This window comes from Carcharhinus amblyrhynchos, chromosome 18, assembly GCF_965287045.1.
Source record: "Carcharhinus amblyrhynchos chromosome 18, sCarAmb.v2.hapA, whole genome shotgun sequence".
In the NCBI taxonomy this organism is placed as follows: domain Eukaryota; kingdom Metazoa; phylum Chordata; class Chondrichthyes; order Carcharhiniformes; family Carcharhinidae; genus Carcharhinus; species Carcharhinus amblyrhynchos.
The window spans coordinates 55,020,303-55,045,951 of NC_137341.1; the positions used below are offsets into that span (position 1 = coordinate 55,020,303).

Consider the following 25,649-nt stretch of genomic DNA (forward strand, 5'->3'; position numbering starts at 1 on the left):
GGGACCTGGGCAGCACGATGGCGCAGTGGTGAGCACTGCTGCCTCACAGCGCCAGGGATTTGGGTTCAATCGCCAGCTTAGATCACTGCCTGTGCGGAGTCTGTGTGCTCTTCCCATGGATTGGGTAGATTGGCCAAGATAAATTGCCCCTTACTGTCAGGGGGATTAGCGAGGTGGATACATGGGGTTGCAGGGCTAGGGTCTGGGTGGGATTGTTGTCGATGCAGGCTCAATGGGCTGAATGGCCTCCTTCTGTACAACAGGGATTCTATGACTGACAGTATCAATGGGGCTGGAAGACGCCTTGAGAAGGTCCCCCACTTGTACCAGCACCTGGAAAAACTCGTAAATAAGCAAAGGGACAGAAACTTTGAAACAGAAACAGGAAGTGCTGGAAAATCCCAGCAGGCCATGCAGCAGCTGTGGAGAAAGAATCAGAGTTAACTTTCCCAATCAGTGAGCTTCCATCAGAAATGGGAAAAGTGAGAGATGTAATAGTGGGGGGAGGGGGGGAGGAGACATTGAATGAATGAAGAGCTAGTCTTCCCGGGAATGGGAATGGAGCAAGAAAATGAACAGAAGGTGTGACAGGAAGATTGAGAGAGAAACCAAGAGAAAAAATCAAATCATGCAAACAGAAGGGAAAACACGGCGCTGTTACAGGGACCGAGACCACAGGCTGAAATTGTTAAACTCAGTGTTGAGTCTGGAAGACGGCAAAGAGTCTAACTGGAAGACTAAGGCGTTCTATAGATATGTTAAGAACAGAAGGTTGGTTAGGGCAAGATTAGGGCCAGTTAGAAACAGCAGTGGGAATTTATGTGTGGAACCGGAAGAGATTGGAGAGGCATTGAACCAATATTTCTCTTCGGTGTTCACGCAGGGGGACATAAATGTAGCTGTGGAGAACACTGGGTTACAGGGTTGTAAACTGGACAGTATTGCAGTTGATAAGGAGGATGTGCTAGATATTCTTCAGGGTTTGAAAATAGATAAGTCCCCTGGGCCGGACGGGATTTACCCTAGGATTCTCTGGGAGGCAAGAGAGGTGATTGCAGAGCCTCTGGCTCTGATCTTCAGGTCGTCATTGGTCACCGGTATAGTGCCAGAAGATTGGAGGATAGCGAATGTTGTCCCATTGTTTAAGAAGGGGAACAGAGACTTCCCCGGGAATTATAGACCGGTGAGTCTTACTTCTGTTGTGGGCAAGGTTTTAGAAAAAATTACTAGGAATAGGATTTATAGTTATTTGGAGAGTAATGAATTGATTGGAGATAGTCAGCATGGTTTTGTGGAGGGTTGGTCGTGCCTTACTAACCTTATTGAGTTTTTTGAGAAAGTGACTAAAGAGGTGAATGGGGGTAAGGCAGTTGACGTGGTATATATGGACTTTAGTAAGGCGTTTGATAAGGTTCACCATGGAAGGCTTCTGCAGAAATTGCAGATGTATGGGATTGAGGGTGATTTAGGATATTGGATCAGGAATTGGCTGGCGGATAGGAGACAGAGGGTGGTGGTTGATGGTAAGTATTCGTCATGGAGTTCAGTTACGAGTGGTGTGCCTCAGGGATCTGTTTTGGGGCCAGTGCTGTTTGTAATTTTTATAAATGATCTGGATGAGGGTATAGTTGGGTGGATTAGTAAATTTGCTGATGACACCAAAGTCGGAGGTGTGGTAGATAGTGAGGAAGGGTGTCTTAGTTTACAGGGAGACTTGGACAAGTTACAGAGATGGGCCGAGAGGTGGCGGATGGAGTTTAATGCAGAAAAGTGTGAGGTAATTCACTTTGGCAGGAATAACGGATGTGTAGAGTATAGGACTAACGGTAGGACTCTGAATAGTGTGGATGAACAAAGGGATCTAGGTGTATGTGTACATAGATCCCTGAAAGTTGAGAATCAAGTAGATAGGGTTGTTAGGAAGGCATACGGTGTCTTGGCGTTTATTGGTAGGGGGATTGAATTTAGGAGTCGCAGCGTCATGTTGCAACTGTACAAAACTCTGGTGCGGCCGCACTTGGAGTATTGTGTGCAGTTCTGGTCCCCACATTATAGGAAGGATGTGGAGGCTTTGGAGAGGGTGCAGAGGAGGTTTACCAGGATGTTGCCTGGTATGGAGGGGAGGTCCTATGAGGAGAGACTGAGGGATTTGAGGTTGTTTTCGTTAGAAAGAAGGCGGCTACGGGGGGACCTTATTGAAACATATAAGACGATTAGAGGTTTAGATAGGGTGGACAGTGATAGCCTTTTTCCTCGGATGGAGAAAGCTAGCATGAGGGGGCATAGCTTTAAATTAAGGGATGGTAGTTATAGGACGGATGTCAGGGGTAGGTTCTTTACCCAGAGGGTGGTGAGGGATTGGAATGCCCTGCCTGTTGCAGTTGTAAATGCGCCTAGTTTGGGGGCGTTTAAGAGATCCGTGGATAGGTTTATGGATGGAAAGGGTTTAGTTTAGGTTAGAGGGTCATTGCTTTTTAACTGGTCGGCGCAACATCGTGGGCCGAAGGGCCTGTTCTGCGCTGTAATGTTCTATGTTCTATGTTCTATGTTTTAAGATGAGGTATTGATCCTCGTGTTTGTGTTGAACTGGAACAGCACAGCAGACCAACGACAGAGATCGCAGCCTGAGAGCGAGGTGGAGAATTAAACCAATTGATTACTGGGAACTCAGAGTCAGACTAGCGGACTGAGGGGAGGTGTCTTCTCCATAGGGACTGCCTGACTTGCTGCGTATTCCCAGCACTTTCAGGTTTGTGGCATCAGCAGTGTTCTGTTTTGTATTTAGAGGGAAGTTTTTAATTACCCCTGTGGTTAGCTGTGCGCTAACATGCATCAGGACTGTTTGGGTTTACTGAAATAAAGTTTAAAAATTCAGCTCTGCATTGGATACAATCCTTAACATGATTCTTAAGGAGCTTAGGGAATTATTGATCGATGACAAGTGGGTTGCACACCCCTCACTCCATCCTGTTAGTCTTTTGTTAGTTACAAACTCTCCTGGACATGCTGGGATCCAGAAAACACCATCAAGATCATGAATTTCAAATCCCACCCACACTGCATTCCAATCCCAATCATCCTTTGAAAATCCAACCCCTGACTTTATATCAATTGTTACTTTTGGATAAGATAGTATTATCTTATCCAAAAGTATCTGGGCAACACAGTGGCACAATGGTTAGCACTACAGCCTCATAGCCGGGTTCAATTCTGGCCTTGGATCACTGTCTGTGTGGAGTCTGCATGTTCTCCCCATGTCTGCATGGGTTTCCTCTGGGTGCTCCGGTTTCCTCCCACAGTCCAAAGATGTGCGGATTAGGTGGATTGGCCATGCTAAATTGACCCTTAGTGTCAGGAGGATTAGTAGTAAATATGTGGGAATAGGGCCTGTATGGGACTGTGGTCAGTGCAGACTCAGTGGGCCAAATGGCCTCCTTCTGCACTGTAGGGATTCTATGATTTGTGAAACAACATTATCTGCAGGGTTACATACATTGAAATGTAGCCTTATGTTACTAACTAATTCCCAGTAGATATTTATAATGTGGACTTACCACTCTTCTATCATGGAGACCTATCCAAATATCAGTTGGTATTCCGGGAACTCGACTGTTAACCAGGTCATAAACAAACACATTCTCCTCCCAGCTGGTAAGGGAATAAAATTGAGACAGGTTTAGTTTTGGCTAATACCAACATACAAGATGAAGCTACAGAAAGCAGCTTCCCACCTGAGAAAGCAATGCAAGGATATTCAGGCAGTCAGAGTGCTTTGTCTGAGCTTTCACTAATCTCTGGGTAGACAAAGATATTTAAGATTGAGTTTCTGCTTTGGACACAATTGAGAAAAGATGCTTGTGTGTGAAACTGTGCTGCTGAGGGTTAAGCTGGAAGAGGACTCTTCAAGCCCTCAGTGCCCTGCCATTCACAAAGAAACAAAGGATCTGCCGAAAACAGGTGAGCAGCAAACATTAAATAGAAAAACATGATCACAGAGATACAAAATAATTTACCAGAAACAGGTGAGATATTCAGATAGCTGCCTAGACACACCCTGATCCATAATACAGCGGCACAGTGGTTAGCACTGCTGCCTCACAGCACCAGGGACCTGGATTCGATTCCTGGCCTCGGGTCACTGTCTAGGTGGAGTCTGCACATTCTCTCTGTGTCTGTGTGGGTTTCCTCTGGGTGCTCCGGTTTCCTCCCAGGGCCCAAAGATATGTGGGTTTGGGCGGATTGGCCATGCCCCATAGTGTCAGGGGGACTAGCTAGGGTGAATACATAGGGTTTTGGGATAGGGCCTGGGTGTGATTGTGGTCAGTACAGATTTGATGGGCCGAATGGCCTCTTCTGCACTGTAGGATTCTTTGGTTCTATGATTTCTGCCACTTCATCACCAACTCCATGTGGTAACTAAGCTACCAGCCCATTTATCAACTCAGATAGAAGTAGTTAGTGAGTCAGAGGGTTATCACTGGGTGAAGGGCAGGGCACGCATGATCAGGAGCTGGGATAGAGGAGGAGGGGACACAGTCTCCACAAAGATGGAACATTAACAGCAGTGGAGTTTGACACAGCCAGTACTGAGAAGCTCCACAATTAATCAGCATGTATACAGATCATTTTCACAACTGGGCAAGATGGTGACAAACTGGAGAGGCTTACTTATTAGTGTCAGCTTACATTAACAATGCAATGAAGTTACTGTGAAAATCGCCTAGTTGCCACACTCCGGTGCCTGTTCGGGTACACTGACGGAGAATTTAGCACGGCCAATTCATCTAACCAGCACATCTTTTGCACTGGGGGTAGAATTCGGAGCACACGGAAGAAACCCATACAGACACGGGGAGAACGTGCAGACTCTGCACAAACAGTGACCCAAGCTGGGAATTGAACCCAGGCCCCTGGCACTGTGAGGCAGGAACAGTAACCACCATTCCACCATGCCACCCACGCACTGTGCCACCCATCCACCGTGCTGCCCAGTGGGTGCTGTCAATGAAGGTGGGAGACCACGAGGACTCTTCAAGATGGAGGCAAACTTGTGAAGAGTTTTGAATTTTTCAAAATAAAATATCCCCACAGCATGAAGGTTATAATTATTGACAGGAAAACTGTAGTAATCTTACCGAGGCCAGCCTTCTGTCACCAATCACTCTTTTATTTACAGTTATATCTGAGTGTGGTTCAGTGGTTACAGATTGTGGATCAGTCCCGAGTCTATCGTCCCGCCTGAGGGGAACCAGCTGGTTATAAACAGCTCCCCCCACCCCCCACCACCGCTGCTCCTTTCCTATTGTCCGAGCCTCCACTCGCCTAACAGGGTTCACAGGGAGAGCCATTGCTGACCCCCACCATGGTCATCAGAACATAACCCTGCCCAGAATGCTGTGCAGCCACAGCCACATCGCTGGGGGGGGTGGAGGAGTTTAAATGAGGGTGTACCCCTCCCCTCCCCCGGCCTGCACCAGGGGTACACCTCAGCGCAGCGCCAGTCATCACCCTCAGAGGCAGCAGCCTTCTCCGTTGGAAAGATTTCAGCAGCATTAGCAATTTCCCCCGAGTATCTACTTCACTGATTCTAATTGGTTCGTAGAATCCCTACAGTGCAGAAGGAGGCCATTTGGCCCATCTAGCCTGCACCAACAACCATCCCATCCAGGCCCTACCCCTGTAACCCCATGTATTTACCCTGCTAATCTCCCTGACACTAAGGGGCAATTTAGCATGGCCAATCAACCTAACCCGGAGGAAACCCACACAGACACGGGGAGAACGTGCAGTCTCCACACAGACAGTGACCCGAGGCTATGAATTGAACCCCTGGTGCTGTGAGGCAGCAATGCTAACCACTATCACCACGCTGCCCCACTTGCCATGGTTACTTGCCTTGGCCACACTCTGGCTCCAGTATGAAGACTTGAAGATGAAAAAACATTGGGTCAAGGACCTGATGCACAACTTTCCAAACCCCCCCCTCCCCCACACACTCATACACATCTGTGCAGCTGGGAAGGTTCAACCTGCAGACTTTGTGATGAAGAAACTTTGCAGAAAGCTTTAACCTTGAGGATCTTTATGAGGATGTGGGAGATATGAATGATTCTGACTTTATTTGTTGGAAGCACTGAGTTCTCAGTTACGCTCACTATTTGCTGACTGTCCTGTTTCATTATCACTGAACCTCTCCATTCTGTGGGAATTGGGGTGTTTACCCCTCGCTGTAATTGCCCTCAGTTTCCAGATGTAACAGACCTCATTATATTTGCTGTCCCTCCAACACCCAAGGCCTCCCATCCTCCACCTACTCCACATGAGATACAAGCTATGATCCTTACCGGCAGAATCATCATCGTCCCAATCCAAGTGAAGATCGACTGGGGTCAAACAAGAGCCGTGTCATTGCTACAACTCTCCTTTCCAATTTCCTTGCTGCAATATTTCACATCACCTCAGCAAACTCCACACAGGCACAGTCCACAGAGAGATCCATGATAGATGGACAAGCACGTGACAAGTGGTTATAGTTATAGGGTCATATAGTCATACAGGTTTACAGCATGGAAACAGGCCCTGTGGCCCAACTTGTCCATGCCAACCAGTTTTTACCACTAAGCTAATCCCAGTTGCCCACATTTGTTCCATATCCCTCTATACCTATCTTACTCGTGTAACTATTTAAATGTTTTTTAAAAGACAAAATTGTACCTGCCTCTACTACTGCCTCTGGCAGCTTGTTCCAGACACTCACCACCCTGTGTGTGAAAAAATTGCCCCTCTGGACCCTTTTGTATCTCTCCCCTCTCATCTTAAACCTATGCCTTCTAGTTTTAAAGTCCCGTACCTTGGCAAAAAATATTGACTATCTAGCTGATCTGTGCCCCTCATTATTTCATAGACCTCTATAAGATCACCTTTCAGCCTCCTACACTCCAGGGAAAAAATCCCAGTCTATCCAACCTCTCGTTGTCATTCAAACCATCAAGTCCCAGTAGCATCCCAGTAAATCTTTTCTGCATTCTTTCTAGTTTAATGATATCCTTTCTATAATAGGGTGACCAGAACTGTACACAGTATTCCAAGTGTGGCCTTACCAATGTCTTGTACAACTTCAACAAGATGTCCCAACTCCTGTATTCAATGTTCCGACCAATGAAACCAAGCATGCCAAATGCCTTCTTCACCACTCTGTCCACCTGTGACTCCACTTTCAAGGAGCTATGAACATGTACCCCGAGATCTCTTTGTTCTGTAACTCTCCCCAACGCCCTACCATTAACTGAGTAAGACCTGCCCAGGTGTGATCAACCAAAGTTCCATAACTAAAATCTTCTAATCTCAGGAAGTGAACCAGGTTGAAAATATTTTTGACTTGATAAGAATATTGGAGAACCATCAGCGAGAACACATGGTGAGAGCTTCCTGGAGAAAATCTGAGCAAATCAACAAGAAAATCTCCATGTTCTCTCTTCAGGATCATTCTGGACAGTTTTAGTTTGTGGTAAAGCCCAACTGTGAACACTGAACAGAAAAGGCTGGAGTTACTGACAATTCTCAGCAAAGTAGTTGCAGACTCTGTGACCCAGTGTGGGCAGCAGTGAGAGCTGATCCCATGGTATCAGCCCCCTGAGTGAAAACAGTTACATCAGGCATTGATGAAGAGGTTGAAGATGGTTGGGCCTGGGACACTAGCCTATTTCATTTAGCACGGCGATAATACCCCAGAGTATTATCACTGAATTGTGACTGACGCCAATAGTGTTGGAGGAGTGGAGAGGGATGGGAAACTTAGGAGTCAGCAGTCGACCTTATGGTACAATCCATCTTCTCCCTGTCCATTCCATCCACCAACACAATAATCACAGAATCCTTATGGTGCAGAAGGAGGCCATTTAGCCCGTCAAGTCTGCACCATTGCAGCATCTTACCCAGGCCCTCCCCCACCTTGTCCCCACAATCTCATGTATTTACCCCGCTATTCCCTCTAACCTACACACTTTTGGCACTAAGGGGCAAGTTCACATGGTCAATCAACCTAACCCGCACATTTTTGACTGTGGGAGGAAACTGGAGCGCTCGAAGGAAGCCCATGTAGACACAGGGAGAACGTGCAGACTCCACAACGACAGTGACCTGAGGCCAGAATTAAATCTGCATCCCTGGTGCTGTGAGGCAGCAGTGCTAACCACTGTGCCACTGTGTTGCCCGTTGGGACACACAGCCGACATCTCCACCAATTATTTGGGGGAAAAGTCCAAGGGTGGCCTACTTTGATCACAAGCAGCAGACCTACATGGCACTGGGAGAACATTGCGGGCATCTTCCTGTCCCTCCTGCAGAGATACAAACAGCAGCATAATGTGACAGCTCGTGAGATGGTGGATGGGATGGAGGGGGTTAGGGGTGGAGGGTGCTGGTGGTCCTGTTCTACTGAGATGTCAGAAGTATGAAAACCCCAGCCCCATTGTTAACCTACAGTCACTGTTTGAGACAGAAAGAGATTCCTCTGTGATTCTAAGTGCTGACAAGTGGGATTAGGTGGGTAGATCAGGGCATTTTATGTATCAGTGCAGACTCGATGGGCTGAAGGGCCTCTTCTGCAGTGCAGGATTCTGTGATTCTGTGATTCCTCTACCAACAAGGCTAAGGCATAATTTGTGTGCAAGGTTGGAACGAGGTAAGCCTGGGATAACACGAGGAATATGCAGGAAGGTTTGCTTATTTTTGGCATCTGGTCTTAAAGACTGAAAGCACTTTTGTGTGTTTAAATTACAAATGACAAATTATAAAACACTTCAGCTGCAAATTGTCTGAAAGCGCTATTCAATTATTTTAATGTCGTCATACAGTAAATCTCAGTCAAAGACACACTTGACGCTGATGTTCACAAATATCCCTGCTGTTCTTGGATTGAACTGATGCTGGAGTTTTCCAGTTTCATTTCTGTAATTATACAGATGTCGGCAGGAATGCTCTGAATAAAATCCATGAATAACATTGGCCCAGCAACAGCCCTTTCCCTTTCAGTTTCAGATCAGCAGTATAGTTCGTGGTTCCGTCTCTTGCTATGTATCTGACACAGCACAAAGTCAACTCCTAAGTACAAATCCTCTCCTTGTCTTTACTTAGAAAATTCACCCAGGTCCAATCTTTCTCTGTAGAGATCTGGATTTCCAATCAGTGCAGGTGGCAGCTTTATGAAAACCATTCAACTCAAATGAGAACATGGCTAATCTGAACAGTTTGAAGTTTGAACTCAGTATCTAGACTGGGAGCACTGTGGGAGCACAGTGGGAGCACTGTGGGAGTACAGTGGGAGTACGGTGGGAGCACAGTGGAAGCACTGTGTCGAGTAACTCCTGACTTTCTAGCATTTCATAATTTTTCACAATTTGCCAAATGTTTTAGCTATGAGGAGAGGTTGGAGAAACTTGGTTTATTCTCACTGGAATGATGGAGGTTGAGGGGAGATCTGATAGAAGTCTACAGGATTATGAGAGGTATGGACAGAGTGGATAGTCAGAAGTTTTTTCCCAGGGTGGAAGAGTCAGTTACTAGGGGGCAGAGGTTTAAAGTGCGAGGGGCAAGGTTTAGAGGAGATGTACGAGGCAGTTTTTTTACACATTGAGTGGTGGGTGCCTGGAACTCATTGCCGAGGGAGGCAGTGGAAGTAGTGCAGTAGGAAGTAATACAGTAGTGACTTTAAGGGGCGTCTTGACAAATACATGAATAGGATGGGAATAGAGGGATATGATCCCCGGAAGGGTAGGGGGTTTTAGTTAAGTTGGGCAGCATGGTCGGTGCAGGCTTGGAGGGGCCGAAGGGCCTGTTCCTGTGCTGCAATTTTCTTTGTTCTTTGTTTTGTCACAAATTAGCCAGTGTGATGACCATCTGTCTATTAAATTAACTTGCCCAAAAACATGGTAATGCATTAAAAAGCTGGGTGCAAATTGCTACCACAGAGATTTGTAAATGTGATTATTGTAAACACTGTATTCAAACTCCTCATTAGCACAGCTTTATTAAAATATCTTTAAATATCTAAACATACAGAAGCAGTGAGTATTATACCTGTGGATAGAAGCTAATTTTGCCGATCTGAGTCCATTTGAAAATTCAGCACAGTACAGATCAGCTTCTGCCCACGTCTTGGTCTCTGGGAAGAAGCGGAAACAGTATCCATTGAATTCAGTCCAGAAAAGAGGGCAGGAATACGCTGGGATGGCTCCAGTTAATCGAAGAGGCAACTCTGTAACAGTGTGAATGATAAGCGGAAATCAAAATCAGCAAGTTAATGTACACAGAACAACATTATTGATGACAGGAATGTCCTTTGCTTGACTCAGCATTAGTCATTGCTGTAAGAAGAATAGCTTCACCAAACCGTCAGCCTGCCGAGCGTGAATGGATTTCTGTGAACAGGACAAAGAACAAAGAACAAAGAACAACACAGCACGGGAAACAGGCCCTTCGGCCCAACGAGCCCACGCCGCCGTCCCACTGTCTCAGTGACCTATTCATGATTTTAGTCTACGCCTAATGTGCGAGGATCAGGGAGGTCCAATATAGGGACAATTTAGTACCCAATCAATCAGCCTAAAAGCACATCTTTGGGATGTGGGAGGAAACCGGAGTACCCGGAGGAAACCCACGCAACCACGGGGAGAACGTGCAAACTCCCACAGACACAGGCCCAAATCCATGTGTCCGCACAGCAACAGAGATAGTCTCTGAGCTGTCATGTTGACTGTTCATTATCACTCAGTGAGTTTGAATCAAAGGGTGGATTTTCCATTTGGGACGGGAACAATCTGCCATCCTCCTAACTGCTTTTACATGGCCATACGAAGCAAAACGTGAAGGAAGAATATCTTTCAATTATTCCACACAAGCTCCAGTCTAGCAATGGACAAGATTCAGCAAGGCATTGGTTTTAAAATTCCACTGATTTCTTAGAAATAAAATACAATGAAGAAAAATGTAGTGATTGGTCTGCATGAAGCTGATAGTTCAGTGAAGATGGAGGGAAGGTTTGTAAAGACTAAGGGCTGGGTTTAACATTGGCAATGAGCTCCTTGCCCACTGATTGGAGAACCAGTGTGGAACTCTTGTCACTTCAGTAAGGGAGGCCTGACCAATGGGATTCCACAAAGACCTGGTGGCAAGAACCCTACCCACCAAGGGCTTCCAGCCAATCAGATGCTGGTACCTATCCGTTGCTGGCGTTGCCATGAAAACAATGGTTGGTGTCATAAGTTCAGGAACTTCACCAGGAATTACCATTCAATCACTGGCCTCAGGTGAGTGAGGGCGAGTTAGGGTTCACAGAGCAAGGTGACATAGTGATTAGCACTGCTGCCTCACAGCACTAGGACCTGGGTTTGATTCCCGGCTTGGGTCACTGTCTGTGTGGAGTCTGCACATCCTTCCCATGTCTGTGTGGGTTTCCTCCAGGTGCTCCGGTTTCCTCCCACAGTCCAAAGATGTGCGGATTAGGTTGTTTGGACACGCTAAATTGACCCTAGTGTCAGGGGGATTAGCAAGGTAATCGTGTGACATTATGGTAGTAGGATGAGATTGTTGTCATTGCAGGCTCAATGGGCCGAATGGCCTCCTTCTGTACTGTAGGGATTCTATGAGAAAGGTGATGGAGTTGGGGCAGAGTGGATCAGAGGGCATTGGCTTCTAGTTGGTGCCTCTTTCCAATGCTGGATCCCTCGATCAGGCAGAATGCCTGACAACAAGGACCCCCGACCGTGTGAGGGTGCCCCAACCCCGGTCCTGTTCTTATTTATGATGTAGTTTGCTGCGAGTTTCCACTCAGAGTTTGCCACCAGTGCAAGCAAGACGCAAAGTCTTGCAAGATTCAGAAAACAAGAATCACATTGGCAAGATCTTGTAACTGTACACACCCCTCCCAACCCTGCCCTCACCCCGGTGATGTAACCAGGTTCTTAACCTTCATTTCAATAAATTCTAATATAATTAAAGGGATTCCTTACTGTATAACCCGGCTATTTTTGGAACTCCCCCCCTCGCTGGTGTAACATCACGTTGGCGAGGTTTACAACTGCAGAACCAGGTGAAGGGAACACATCAGGGGTGAACAGGCAAGTATAACTCCGGGAGGGAGAGGGACATGCCTGGGCATGACCCCTGACACTGTCACCACGCCCACCACCTCACACTGCAAAGGAAATCTGCCGTCCTTACCTGGTCTGGTCTACAAGTGACTACAGATCCACAGCAATGTGGCTGACTCTCAACTGCCCTCTGAATTGGACTAACAAACCACTCAGTTCAAGGGCAACTAGGGATGGGCAATAAATACTGGCCCGGCCGGCAATGCCCAAATCCCACGAATGAATTTTAAAGATCGCTGGGAGATTTACTGGACACCAAGTGCTGTAAACCGTGGCGGGAAACCTGGACTGTTCTCCCAGCGAGATTCACACTGGCCCTCTTGACTCAGCCAGCACTCTGCTCAAATAACGGATAATTCTGCCTCATGTTTACTGGGCAACCTTCAGGAGGCACGGGAGATCCATTTCACTCCCTAAACTACCACTAAATTCCAGTGGGCACAGGGGGAATTAGTGTTAATTAGTTAGGAAGTGGTAAGTTAATTAATGAGCATCATTAATATTGTGTTGTGAATGGATGTGTTTCCCACTTTGGCCCTTCCCCATCACCCATTGAATGGTTTGGAGACAGGCACACCTCCTCTCCCACACTGAGGGGGGTCAGGCAGACACCTGCGGCTAGATTCAATCGCACCCTAAAACTGCTCCCTGTAAGTATACCCGTATATTAGCAGGTGTAACTGCAGCAAGTGCAGAAAGCACAACTGCTCTTAACTTTTTTCCCTAGAGCTCAGGAGGCTGAGGGGTGATCTTTATTGCACAAAACCATTGTTACTTATTTGCCGTTGACTCATAACATTAGTCTCATTTCCCCCAGAATGGTGGTGTGTCAATGTAGTTTCAAAACTACACACATACCAGAAGTGAATGTTTGGATCATAGAGTCACAGAGACATAGAGGTTTACAACATGGAAACAGGCCCTTCGGCCCAACTTGTCCATGCCGCCCTTTTTTAAACCCCTAAACTAATCCCAATTGCCCACATTTGGCCCATTTCCCTCTAAGCCATGTAAGTCTAAATGCTTTTTAAAAGACAATCCTATCACTTACAATCAACTTCTACATTTAGTTTGGATTTTTTTTTATATACAACAGTAACATCAAAAGGCAGGAATCTAATTAGGAGCTAACATCATCAACAACTTCGCAATTGTCACTCTTTCTTCCTCTAGCAGACCCGAGTATTTCCAGCATCTGCGTTTTTTATGACTCCATAGAACCACCCCACCCCATCAGTGCAGAATCCTTAAATCAATACCCAGCCTGGGACACAGCAATCAACAGGGCGAAATCTAGCAAGCAGAAAGGTACAGGCCAAGATTCGCAGTCAAAAGGAAAACGAAAATGAGGAAACATTTGGTTTGAGTTTGCGGGAATTGTTTAAAGGAAAGAAGCAAACGGGAAGTCAAAAAGCTCCGCCATCTTATAGAGATCTATAAAATAATGAGGGGCACAGATCAGCTAGATAGTCAGTATCTTTTCCCAAAGGTAGGGGAGTCTAAAACTAGAGGGCATAGGTTTAAGGCAAGAGGGAAGAGATATAAAAGTGTCCAGAGGGCAATTTTTTCACACAGAGGGTGGCAAGTGTCTGAAACAAGCTGCCAGAGGTAGTAGTAGAGGCGGGTACAGTTTTATCTTTTAGAAAGTGTTTAGACAGTTACATGGGTAAAATGGGTATGGAGGGATGTGGGCCAAATGCAGGCAATTGGGGTCAGTTTAGGGGTTTAAAAAAGGGGCAGCATGGACAAGTTGGGCCGAAGGGGCTGTTTCCATGCTGTAAATCTCTATGACTCTACAACAACACACAAGGATGCTCTTCCTGACAAAAAGTGGCTATCAGATATCCGCAGCCCAGGGATATTGAAGGGTAATTAGTCTCTGCAATAACTCGAATTCCTGGCTACAAAAGTGAAAGAAAACAACAAAGATAAGGTATAAAATATTGTTAGCGTTGGGCAGAATGTTCATGTATCCCTCGTCCTTTCAGTGCTGAGTGTGTGCAGCCAAACAACAGTGTAACAGTTACTTTTTGAACTACTGTTACGCTAAAATCTTAACAATGCTTCTATCTCAATGGGATAGAGGATATTTAAACATGTCGATGTCCCAATCATGCAGGCTGCTTTGTCCTGGATGGTGTTGATCTTCTTGAGAGTTTTTGGAGCTGCACCCATCCGGGCAAGTGGGGAGTATTCCATCACACTCCTGACCGGAGCCAAATAACAAAGAACAAAGAAAATTACAGCACAGGCACAGACCCTTCAGCCCCTCCAAGCCTGCACCGACCATGCTGCCTAACTGAACAAAAATCCCCTACCCTTCCAGGGACTATATCCCTTTATTCCCATCCTATTCATGTATTTGTCCAGATGCCCCTTCAAAGGCACTATTGTATCTCCTTCCACGACCTCCCCCAGGCAGCGAGTTCCAGGCACCCACCACCCTCTGTGAAAAAAACTTGCCTCGTACATCTCCTTTAAACCTTGCCTCTCGCACCTTAAACCTGTGCCCCCGAGTAATTGACTCTTCCACCCTGGGAAAAAGCTTCTGACTATCCACTCTGTCCATGCCTCTCATAATCTTGTAGACTTCTATCAGGCCCCCTCTCAACCTCCATCCCTCCAGTGAGAACAAACCAAATTTCTTCATTGCTAATGCCCTCCATACCAGGCAACATCCTGGTAAATCTTTTCTGTACCCTCTCCAAAGCCTCCACATCCTTCTGGTAGTGTGGTGACCAGAATTGAACACTATATTCCAAGTGCAGCCTAACTAAGGTCCCATAAAGCTGCAACATGACTTGCCAATTTTTAAACTCAGTGCCCTGGCCAATGAAGGCAAACATGCCGTATGCCTTCTTGACTACTTTCTCCACCTACGTTGCCACTTTCAGTGACCTGTGTACCTGTACACTCAGATCCCTTTGCCTATCAATACTCTTTAAGGGTTCTGCCATTTACTGTATATTTCCTATCTGTGGTAGACCTTCCAAAATGCATTACCTCACATTTGTCCAGGTGAGATCCAGACCTTGGTTTGCAGATGAATATTTCAAAGTTTACAGATGACAGAAAACTTGCAAGTATTATAAACTGTGAGAAGGACTATAATTTAAAAATTTTAACATTTTTGAATAGTAAAGGAATTAAGAGTTATGGTGAGCGGGCGGGTAAGTGGAGCTGAGTCCATGAAAAGATCAGCCATGATCTTATTGAATGGCGGAGCAGGCTCAAGGGGCCAGATGACCTACTCCTGCTGCTAATCCTTATGTTCCAATGTCCCCATCATCTACCAAGTCCAGACAGCAATTTAACTGAATGCCTTTCAGTTTAGTGTCAGCCGTCCCGGTGCCCAATGCAGTCACTGAGGTGACTGGGCACAGACTGGGTGCCCATGTTAAAGAACTGTTCAATCCACACACAGGACCCCAAATGACCAGATTTTAATTCTCTGCCTTTTCTGTCTGCGGTTTTCTATGCTGTTCACAACCATAGAAGAACTATAAAATCCCGACAGTGCAGAAAGAGGCCATTCAGCCCATTGAGTTTGCACCAACTCTTTGAAACAGCATCTTATCCAAGGCCAGCCCACTGCCCTATCCCCACAACTGTATTCATTTACCATGGCCAATCCACCAAACCAGCACATCTTTAGACTGTGAGAGGAAACCCACGCAGACACGGGGACAATGTGAAACTCCCCACAGACAGAATCATAGAATCATAGAACCCTACAGTGCAGTAAGAGGCCCTTCGGCCCATCGAGTCTGCACCGAACACAATCCCACCCAGGCCCTACTGCCATATCCCCATACATTATACCCACTAATCCCTCTAACCTACACATCCCTAGACACTAAGGGGCAATTTCTTAGCATGGCCAATCAATCTAACCTGCACATCTTTGAACTGTGGCAGGAAACCGGAGTATCTGGAAAAAACCCACGCAGACACAGGGAGAATGTGCAAACTCCACATAGACAACATCTTCCCTTTTTCTGACTTTGGCCAGCAGCTGTTGATAAGAATTCCGATTTTCCCTCTAACATCTGCTTTTGTCTCCCACTACTATCTGATCTTACCTTGAGGCATCACTCCCCATTTTACCATTTAACCTCCCTCTTGTACTCGAGATTCTGTAATCACACACTTGCCTCTTCTTTTCCAGATGGCTTCCTGTCCCCTTTCTGCTCCAGTGTGCTCTATTATAAACTGTTACACCTCTAACTGCTCCCAGCTCCGGTGAAAGATCCTGGTGCGATGTTAGCTCTGTTTCTTGCTCCACAGACACTGCCTGACCTGCTGAGGCATTTCCTGCTTTTCCAGCATCTGCAAACATCTTCGAAGTAAACTGAGCCATGGAATTATAGGGTGGGGTTTTATGGGGTGGGATTTTATAAGGTGGGGTTTTATAGGGTGGGGTTTTATAGGATGGGTTTTATAGGGTGGGGTTTTATAGGGTGGGGTTTTATGGGGTGAGGTTTTATAAGGTGGGGTTTTATAGGGTGGGATTTTATAGGGTGGGGTTTTATAAGGTGGGGTTTTATGGGGTGGGGTTTTATAGGGTGGGGTTTTATAGGATGGGTTTTATAGGGTGGGGTTTTATAGGGTGGGATTTTATAGGGTGGGGTTTTATAGGGTGGGGTTTTATGGGGTGAGGTTTTATAAGGTGGGGTTTTATAGGGTGGGATTTTATAGGGTGGGATTTTATGGGGTGGGGTTTTATAGGGTGGGATTTTATAGGGTGGGGTTTTATAGGGTGGGGTTTTATGGGGTGGGATTTTATAGGGTGGGGTTTTATGGGGTGGGGTTTTATGGGGTGGGATTTTATAGGGTGGGATTTTATAGGGTGGGGTTTTATGGGGTGGGGTTTTATGGGGTGGGATTTTATAGGGTGGGGTTTTATAGGGTGGGATTTTATAGGGTGGGGTTTTATAGGGTGGGATTTTATAGGGTGGGATTTTATAGGGTGGGGTTTTATGGGGTGGGGTTTTATAGGGTGGGATTTTATAGGGTGGGATTTTATAGGGTGGGGTTTTATGGGGTGGGGTTTTATAGGGTGGGATTTTATAAGGTGGGGTTTTATGGGGTGGGGTTTTATAGGGTGGGATTTTATAGGGTGGGGTTTTATGGGGTGGGGTTTTATAGGGTGGGGTTTTATGAGGTGGGGTTTTATGGGGTGTGGGTTATAGGATGGGTTTTATGGGCTGAGGTTTTATAGGGTGGGGTTTGAAAAGATGGGGTTTTATGGACTGGGGTTTTATAGGATGGATTTTAACATCAAAACAATCCTAAAATAAAAATAATAAAATAAAAACCTGCAATTTAAGAACAAACTGAACTTCAATTTTATTGGAAAGAATGCTTTCAGACAACTTAATGAAAGGCTGTGTGGTTAGGTGATGAAAAATGCTAATGAGCGAATACTGATATTGTCAATGATTTCACACTGTCAGCAATGAAAAACTCTGCAAATCCACTGAATTAGAAATTCTTTCATTCTTTCAGGGTGAATGGAGGAAGTTGAGAGAGAATATGACAGCTTATTGTGTACACTTTTGGTCTCCTTTTCTGAGGAAGGATGTTCTTGCTCTCGAGGGAGTGCAGTGAAGGTTTTACCAGGCTGATTCCGGGGACAGCGGGACTGATGTATGAGGAGAGATTGACTCGGTTAGGATTGTTATTGCTGGAGTTCAGACAAATGAGGGGGGATCTCATAGAGACTTATAAAATTCTAACAGGACTAGACAGGGTAGATGCAGGGAGGATGTTCCCGATGGTGGGGGGAGTTCAGAACCAGGGGTCACAGTCTGAGGATTCAGGGTAGACCATTTAGGACGGAGACGAGGAGACATTTCTTCACCCAAAGAGTGGTGAGCCTGTGGAATTCATTACCACGGGAAGTAGTTGACGCCAAAACATTGAATGTATCCAGGAGGTGGCTGGATATAGCGAATGGGATCAAAGGTTATGGGGAAAAAGCAGGATTAGGCTATTGAGTTGGATGATCAGCCATGATCGTAATGAATAGCAGAGCAAGCTTGAAGGGCCAAATGGCCTCCTCCTGCTCCTATCTCTATGTCTATCAATTTATATCAAGCCTCAGCTAACCAAGAGTTAGTTTTATCGGAGGCTGAAGAAATGTAGCCAGAAATATTAACTCACAAGGGGGTAGTATTGTTACAAGCCTGCCTCATGCTGTAATGCAAAAAGATTGATGGGGTAGTGACTGAACAATGTGCAAATATGAAATGAGAGAATGAAAAACACATTTAATTGTTTCCATTAAATATTCCCAGGGACTTCAAAGGAGATTGTCATCAACTTCAGGAAGTATAGTGGAGAACATGCCCTTGTCTACATCGTCATGATGTGGGTATGCCGGCGTTGGACTGGCGTAAACACAGTAAAAAGCTTGTGAGTATATTATCAAATAAATAGGTTGGACTAAAACCTGGTGTTGTCAGACTTTTTACCTTGTCTACATCAACAGGGATGAAGTGGAACTGGTGAGAACTTCAAGTTTCTATGTGTTTAAATTACCAACAACCTGTCCTGGTCCCATCATGCTGACACTATAGTTAAGAAAGCCCACCAATGCCTCTACTTTCTCTGAAGACTAAGGAAATTTGGTATGTCTCTACAACTCTCACCAACTTTTACAGATGCACCATAGAAAGCATTCTTTCTGGTTGTATCACAGCTTGGTATGGCTCCTGCTCTGCCTAAAACCACAAGAAAGTACAAAAGTTGTGAATGTAACCCAATCCATCCATTGACTCTGTCTACACTTCCTGCTGCCTCAGGAAAAGCAGCCAGCATAATTAAGGACCCCACGCACCCCGGACACACTTTCTTACACTTTCTTCCAGCAGGAAAAGGTTACAAAAAGTCTGAGATCACGCACAGTTGACTCAAGAGCAGCTTCTTCCCTGCTGCCATCAGACTTTTGAATGGACCTTTAAGTTGATCTTTCTCTACACCCTAGCTATGACTGTAACACTACATTCTGCACTGTCTCCTTTCCTTCTCTATGAACGGTATGCTTTGTCTGTATAGCGTACAAGAAACAATACTTTTCACTGTAGACTAATACACGTGACAATAATAAATCAAATCATAATGGCTGCCAATAATCTGAACCGTAATTAATGAGGACACATTGTCATTGCAACATAAGCAAATGCGAGAGTGAGCTGAAGTGTCTGGTAAAAGGTGCGTTACAAGTTAATTTCTCACAATGGTAACATGCTTTTCTTTCAGTGAAATGGTTAATGTTTTTCTATGAGTTCCTGTTTTCCATTACAAAACACTTGCTTTTTAACTGGGTCTCCTTTGTAGGAGAGTGGGTAAAACTGCAGCTGACAGCTGGAGACAGACTTCCACACCAGCCCAGACGAGACATGTGTAGTACGGTGTGCTCTGCTGAGGATGATTGTGGAGATGGAGGTTTATCTTTCATGGTGTTTACCATATTTGTTCATATAATTAACCCTGGAATGTACAGAGGCATTCACTCAGATTGATAAGGAACCTCTCATTGCCGTTGCTGACAAGTCATCTGTCTTCCCTTAGAAAGCAACACTTTTTTGGAAAAAGAGTATTTTACAGTAATGGTTACAACCTTGCATAAGTATTTGTGACAGATACATGAGACAACTGAAGGTGGACACCTTAGTTAGAGCCAAGGCCAATGATTTATGGTTTGCCTGGAAAAATGGACAGAATCCCAGAAATGTAATCCTTCCAATTTTAGAAAAAAATCCTGAAAACAAGCGTAATAAAACCAAGGTTTTGACTTATTGAATAGAAATGGGTAGAATAATGGAATAAGAAATCAAAAACATTGATACGAATCCCAGAAACTTACATCATAAAAATGGGATTTAGCATATTAGATTGGCTTTGCAAGTTGGCAAAGTGTTTTGTGAGAATCCATACTCGCAGAATGAACTCCATTCAGTCATCATCACTCAGTTGAAGAAAGTCTTACATAGATACATTGCCTTTCATCACACGACAGTGGCTCATTCTGATCACTCCCTGACATTTATCCTCCCAGAAACCAGTATTACAGATAAATAGCACAGAAATGGCCATTTACTAAATACTGTAAAGGGATTATTGTCATGAGTAGACAGCAGACACGAGAAAATCACCTGGCTCCACTTCACCTTATTATTTCATCAATTCTATTTATCTGCTAATGATGACAAGTTATCTTTTCCATCACAAAGGGAGTGATGTGTGCTCATTTGAGCTGGTTTTGAGTAAAATAACCCCAGGGAGCTGAAGTCTGATATAGTCTTTCTAAATATTTTAGGGGCAATTTAGCATGGCTAGTCCACCTAACCCACACATCTTTGGAATGTGGGAGGAAACCCACGCAGACACGGGGAGAATGTGCAGACTCCACACAGACAGTGACCCAAGCCGGGAATCAAACCCGGGTCCCTGGCGCTGTGAGGCAGCCGTGCTAACCACCGTGCCACCATGCCACCCTTGTGCTACTGTGCCGCTTTATATAACAATATTAAGTGTATATACATTTATATAATAAATGTACATTATATACATTTGTTTTATGATCTGACAAAAACAAGCTTGCTATATTATTTTCCCCAATAATTGTGGAAAGGTTTTCTTTTTGTGAAAGCAGCCTAATGTTTACATTTCTCTTGCTGCTGTTTGCCCTTTAGAATTGGGATTTTTTCCTCAACATTTCTATTTTTCATTTCAACAAATTGCAAACTCTGAAAAAGTCTTCTTTTAAAAAATGCTTGTCTCCAGAACTCTGGTGTATTTTTCTCCAGTGCCTCCGATCTCTGCAAAGTCATTGCAAAGTCCATCGGATAGAGGCTGACAGAAAGGACAGTCACTAACTCAAAGGGAAAAGGGAGGTTTCTTTCCACTATTTTTCTGTCGATTCTGTTTTTCACTGTGAGCTGCAGCAAAAAAACACCGACTGTCAACCCTGTCTGAATAAAACTTATTTTGCTTTAATCACGGGGTTTATGTGTGTGATTCTGAGATCATTTCTGTTTCAGTCGTTGCAAAGTCGAATCAATTCTTCATGAACTCAGACCAACTTGCCAGCGCTGGAGGTTAAGGAAGAAAAAAGATAAACTTCCATTTTTATGATGCTGTTCAGACCAAACAGTCATGCAACCAAATGGAAAGACTTTTTGATGTCTACTCGCTAATCCCAACGGATTAAGAAGACTAATTTATCCATATTTTGAGAGATACACTCAGTGAAATACTTTGTCTTAAAAAAGATTACAGACATATTAGTTTCTACTTGGGTATTTTCCATAGTTGCGCAATGAGATATGGACAAAAGCAAAGACAGGTCACCATGAAACCTGAGTATCAATGTTAAATATGAATGAACAAGAACAGTACAGCACAGGAACAGGCCCTTCGGCCCATCATGCCTACACCGATCACATTGTCCTATCTGGACCAACCACTTGTATTCCTCCATTCCCCATCTGTTCATGTGTCGATCCAGTTAAGTCTTACATGTTGCTAACGTATCTGCCTGAACCACCTCACTTGGCAGTGCATTCCAGGCCCCCACCACCCTCTGTGTAAAAACTTCCCCCGCACATCTCCACTGAACCTTTTCCCCCTTATCTTGAACTTGTGCCCTCTTGTAATTGTCATTTCTGCCCTGGGAGAAATCTTCCAACTGTTCATCCTATCTATACCCCTCATAATTTTATAAATTTCTATCAGGTCACCTCTCAGCCTCTGTCTTTCCAGGGAGAACAATCCCAGTTTATTCAATCTCTCCTCATAGCTAATATCCTCAATACCAGGCAACATCCTGGTAAACCTTTTCTGGACTCTGTCCAAAGTCTCCATGTCCTTCTGGTAGTGTGGTGACCAGAATTAGACGCAGTATTCCAAATGTGGCCTAATTAACATTTTATATGACTGTAACATAATTTGCCAACTTTTATACTCGATGCCACATGCTTTCTTCACCACCTTTTCCACATATGTTGCCGCTTTGAAGGATCTCCCAGGTCTCTCTGTGTGTCAGTGCTCCTGATGAATACATGCCTTTCCTCTTGCTGGCCAACACATAATAACCAATGTCAATAAATGCCAAAGTTTGGCTTATTTGCAGGTGACTTTGTCATGAATGAAGTGAAGCCTGGAGTTATACAGAGACAGTAATTCAGCCTTGTAACCTTATTCTGCCATTAAGCCAGGTCAAACCTATTTAACCTCATTGACTTCATGTTGCTTTGATGTCCAGATTCAACAAAATCTATCGCTCATGACTTTAAGAATTCAATTTGCCCAACCTTCATAATCGCTTGAGAAGTTTGTGTTTGATTGACTCCATGTGAAAATTTCACTAGTCTATGGCGAAGTTCTGATTTGAAGCTTTGTGTGACCTAGTTCTGGATCTCCCCAACAAAGAAAATTCTTTCTCTGCACCAACCTGATTTTTTTATCGTTTCAAACATTAAATTTGATCGTCTCTCAAATTTCTAAATTCATGCAAATTTTTGTGATGTTTGTCCTCATATTTAACTCTTGAAATCCTAGTGATATTCTGATAAATCTGCATTTTAACCCTCTCCAATGGCAACATATCCATCTGAAGCTTTGGTGTCCAACTATGGGTGGCACGATGGCACAGTGGTTAACAATGCTACCTCACAGTGCCAGGGATCCAGGTTCAATTCTCACCTTGGGTCACTGTGCAAAGTCTGCACATTCTCCCTGTTTCTGTGTCGGTTTCCTCCCATAGTCCAAAAGATAATATTGGAATAGTTTAGGTTTGAGGGTCATTAGATTGGTTCCACTGGTCAGCGCAACATCAAGGGCTGAAGGGCCTGTACTGCACTGTAATGTCCTATGTTCTAGATGTGCCGATTAGGTGCATTGGCTGTGCTAAATTCTCCCTCAGTGTACCCGAATAGGTGCTGGAGTGTGGCAACTATCGGATTTTCACAGTAACTTCCATTGCAGTGTTAATGTAAGTCTATTTGTGATACTGATAAATAAACTTAAACTTAAAGAATTGAGTGCAGGATTGCTAAATGGATTCTGGGCAAATCCCTTCCAACTGAAACTTCACTGTCATGCTGCAACTCTGCATGAGATAAAAGCTGACTTTTCAGTAACCTTTCTAACTACTTTCTGTATCTATACAGTAGCTGTAAGAAATCTGTGTTCAGCTACATTTAAATCTCTTTCTTCGTTCAAAAAGCCAAATCTCTCACCATCTAGAACAGATTCTGATGTCTTTCTTGAATCTAAAGCCCTTACATTTCCCACAGGGCACCCCAGGACTTTTCCTTCACACTTTATCTCTGCATGTTTCTTTGTAATGTATTCACCCCATTTATAAAACTTACTGTGCCTTCTCATTTAATGATATCCATAAAACTGGATAGGTAACATTTAACTTCTTCATTTGAGTTGTTTCTGTTGATGATGAGAAGTCGGACGCTCAGAACTGATTCCCAGGTTCCACCAGAGAATGTTCCCTTAATTCTTTTTAACTTCCACATCAGAAACAACTGGTTAGCAACCCATGTAAAAGGTTATCTTGAATCCTGTGCATTTCCAATGCTATGAATAATCTCTTGTACAGAACTTCTGTCTAAAAGTTTATTTATCAGTCACAAGTAAGGCTTACATTAACACTGCAATGAAATTCCCCTAGTCACCACACTCTGGCGCCTATTCAGGTACACCGAAGGAGAATTTAGCACAGCCAATCCACCCTTTCTTTCAGACTGTGGGGGGGGGGGGGGGGGGGGGTGGAGCACCCGGAGGAAACCCACGCAAAAACGGGGAGAACATGCAAACTCCACACAGGCAGTGACCCAAGCTGGGAATTGAACCCGGGTCCTTGATGCTGTGGGGCAGTAGCGCTAACCACTGTGTTACCGTGCCGCCCAAAGCAGGTGCGTTCTGAAAACTCTTAGTAAAAGTTCGCCTTCATAGACGCTCCCCCCGACTCTCCTCCAAATATTCACCCAAATCACTCAGACTGGGACTGCCCATTCACAAACCCATGTGCATTCTCTTTGATCAGATAATGTTTAAGGTGCTGGTAAGAAGTTGACACCATTTCCTCTCCCCTGATGTTAAGCTGATGAGTTTACAGTTATCTATCCTTCTCCAATTCTCCAATCCAAAAAATATACAATTCTTGAATGGAGAAGGCTTTGTTTAATTTTGAGTAGCCTCTAGATTTTAACACTCTGGGGTCGAAGCCATCAGATCCTGGAGATAAAACCTCCACTAATTTCTCCGTGAACAATTCCGAACATCCTGAATCCACTAAGTTGTTGCCTTGTCAGGTATTCCCCACCTCAGGAATAGTCGGGGTATTCTCACTGGGGTAAGTGCAGATTCACCCGTTCACTTCCCCTGCTCAGTTCAATTCTTACCCCCCTGAGAGTTTTTAACCTGTGCGAAGTTTCTCTCTCCCACTGATAACAGCAGCTGTGTCTGGGTCCGTTTTTATACCCATCAGTGAATGATTTCCACAGTGGGTCACAGTCTCGCCATCATTTCGGTTATGGTCCAATTCAGGACAGAACTTCCGCGATTTAACTTTTAGAAACAGAAAGAGTGAAGATGTTTCTCCTGGATTCCTGTCCTATGGAATTTTCGAGAGGAAACTCAAACTGACAGCTCCAAGTTGGCAAAGTTTGTAACAGAGTCTGGAATGTTGTTGAGTAAAGGCAGCTAAACTCTAGGGGGAAATCACACTGATATTTTTTACGAATCTCCTGTCATTATAGTGTGTATAAAATACAAACAACATCTCTTCTGCCAGATTTTCTCGGTAAATTTCTATTCACTGTTTAAAAGGGTTGTAAGTTTTGTTCTGTAGACTTATTAGTTGAACAATCGCCTGCGTGCTGTAACCAACTTATCAAATCTTAACTCAAAATTAGCGAAAAATCATCTTGCAACCTTTATCTGAAACATTGCAATCGATTCCCAAAAATCATACATTGTTGTGTACTTAACACATTTATTAAACTATTCCCTCTCCCTCAACTTTCTTTAAGTAGGGTTCCAAGAAGTTATGTTTCCTTACCTTGGCTAATTTGAATTTGTGTTGGGGGTATAGCGGCTCCTATCATCAGCAGGAGAGACAGAATTGCACAAACATTGCAGCTGATCATTGTGAAAGCTCTCAGGATTAAACCCCAGCCACAAATCACTACACTCTGATCTCTCCCTCCAAACTCAGCTTCTACACTCCCCTTTATGGAAATCAGACTCTGTGTGCAGGAGGCTGCTTTTACTTCCTAAAAAGGGTTGTTTAACTCCAGAAAAAAAACAACTAGCGTTAAAGGTTTGGGGTCTTGAGGAAAGGCACCCTGTGTTCACTCCTTCAAACAGACACCTTTGTGATGTTAGCTCCACACCAAACTCAGAAGGCAGCTCGCCACCACCTTCCCCAGGGGCAACTAGAGATGTACGCTGGCCCAGCTACAAACACCCACATCC

At 44.6% G+C, this 25,649-nt stretch overlaps 1 protein-coding gene across 1 annotated transcript in view; it reads right to left on the minus strand.

The window, feature by feature from the left end:
* The window catches only part of clec19a (C-type lectin domain containing 19A), a 47,860-nt gene extending 22,532 nt beyond the window's left edge, over positions 1-25,328 (minus strand). Inside the window, exons 1-3 of the mRNA XM_080206167.1 lie at positions 25,234-25,328; positions 10,078-10,255; positions 3,555-3,648 (exon numbers count right to left, since the gene is read on the minus strand). Coding sequence (XP_080062293.1) covers positions 3,555-3,648; positions 10,078-10,255; positions 25,234-25,321 — 360 coding nt within the window. The 5' untranslated portion in view covers positions 25,322-25,328. The remainder of the gene's footprint in view (positions 1-3,554; positions 3,649-10,077; positions 10,256-25,233) is intronic.
* Between the last annotated feature and the right edge of the window lie 321 nt (positions 25,329-25,649).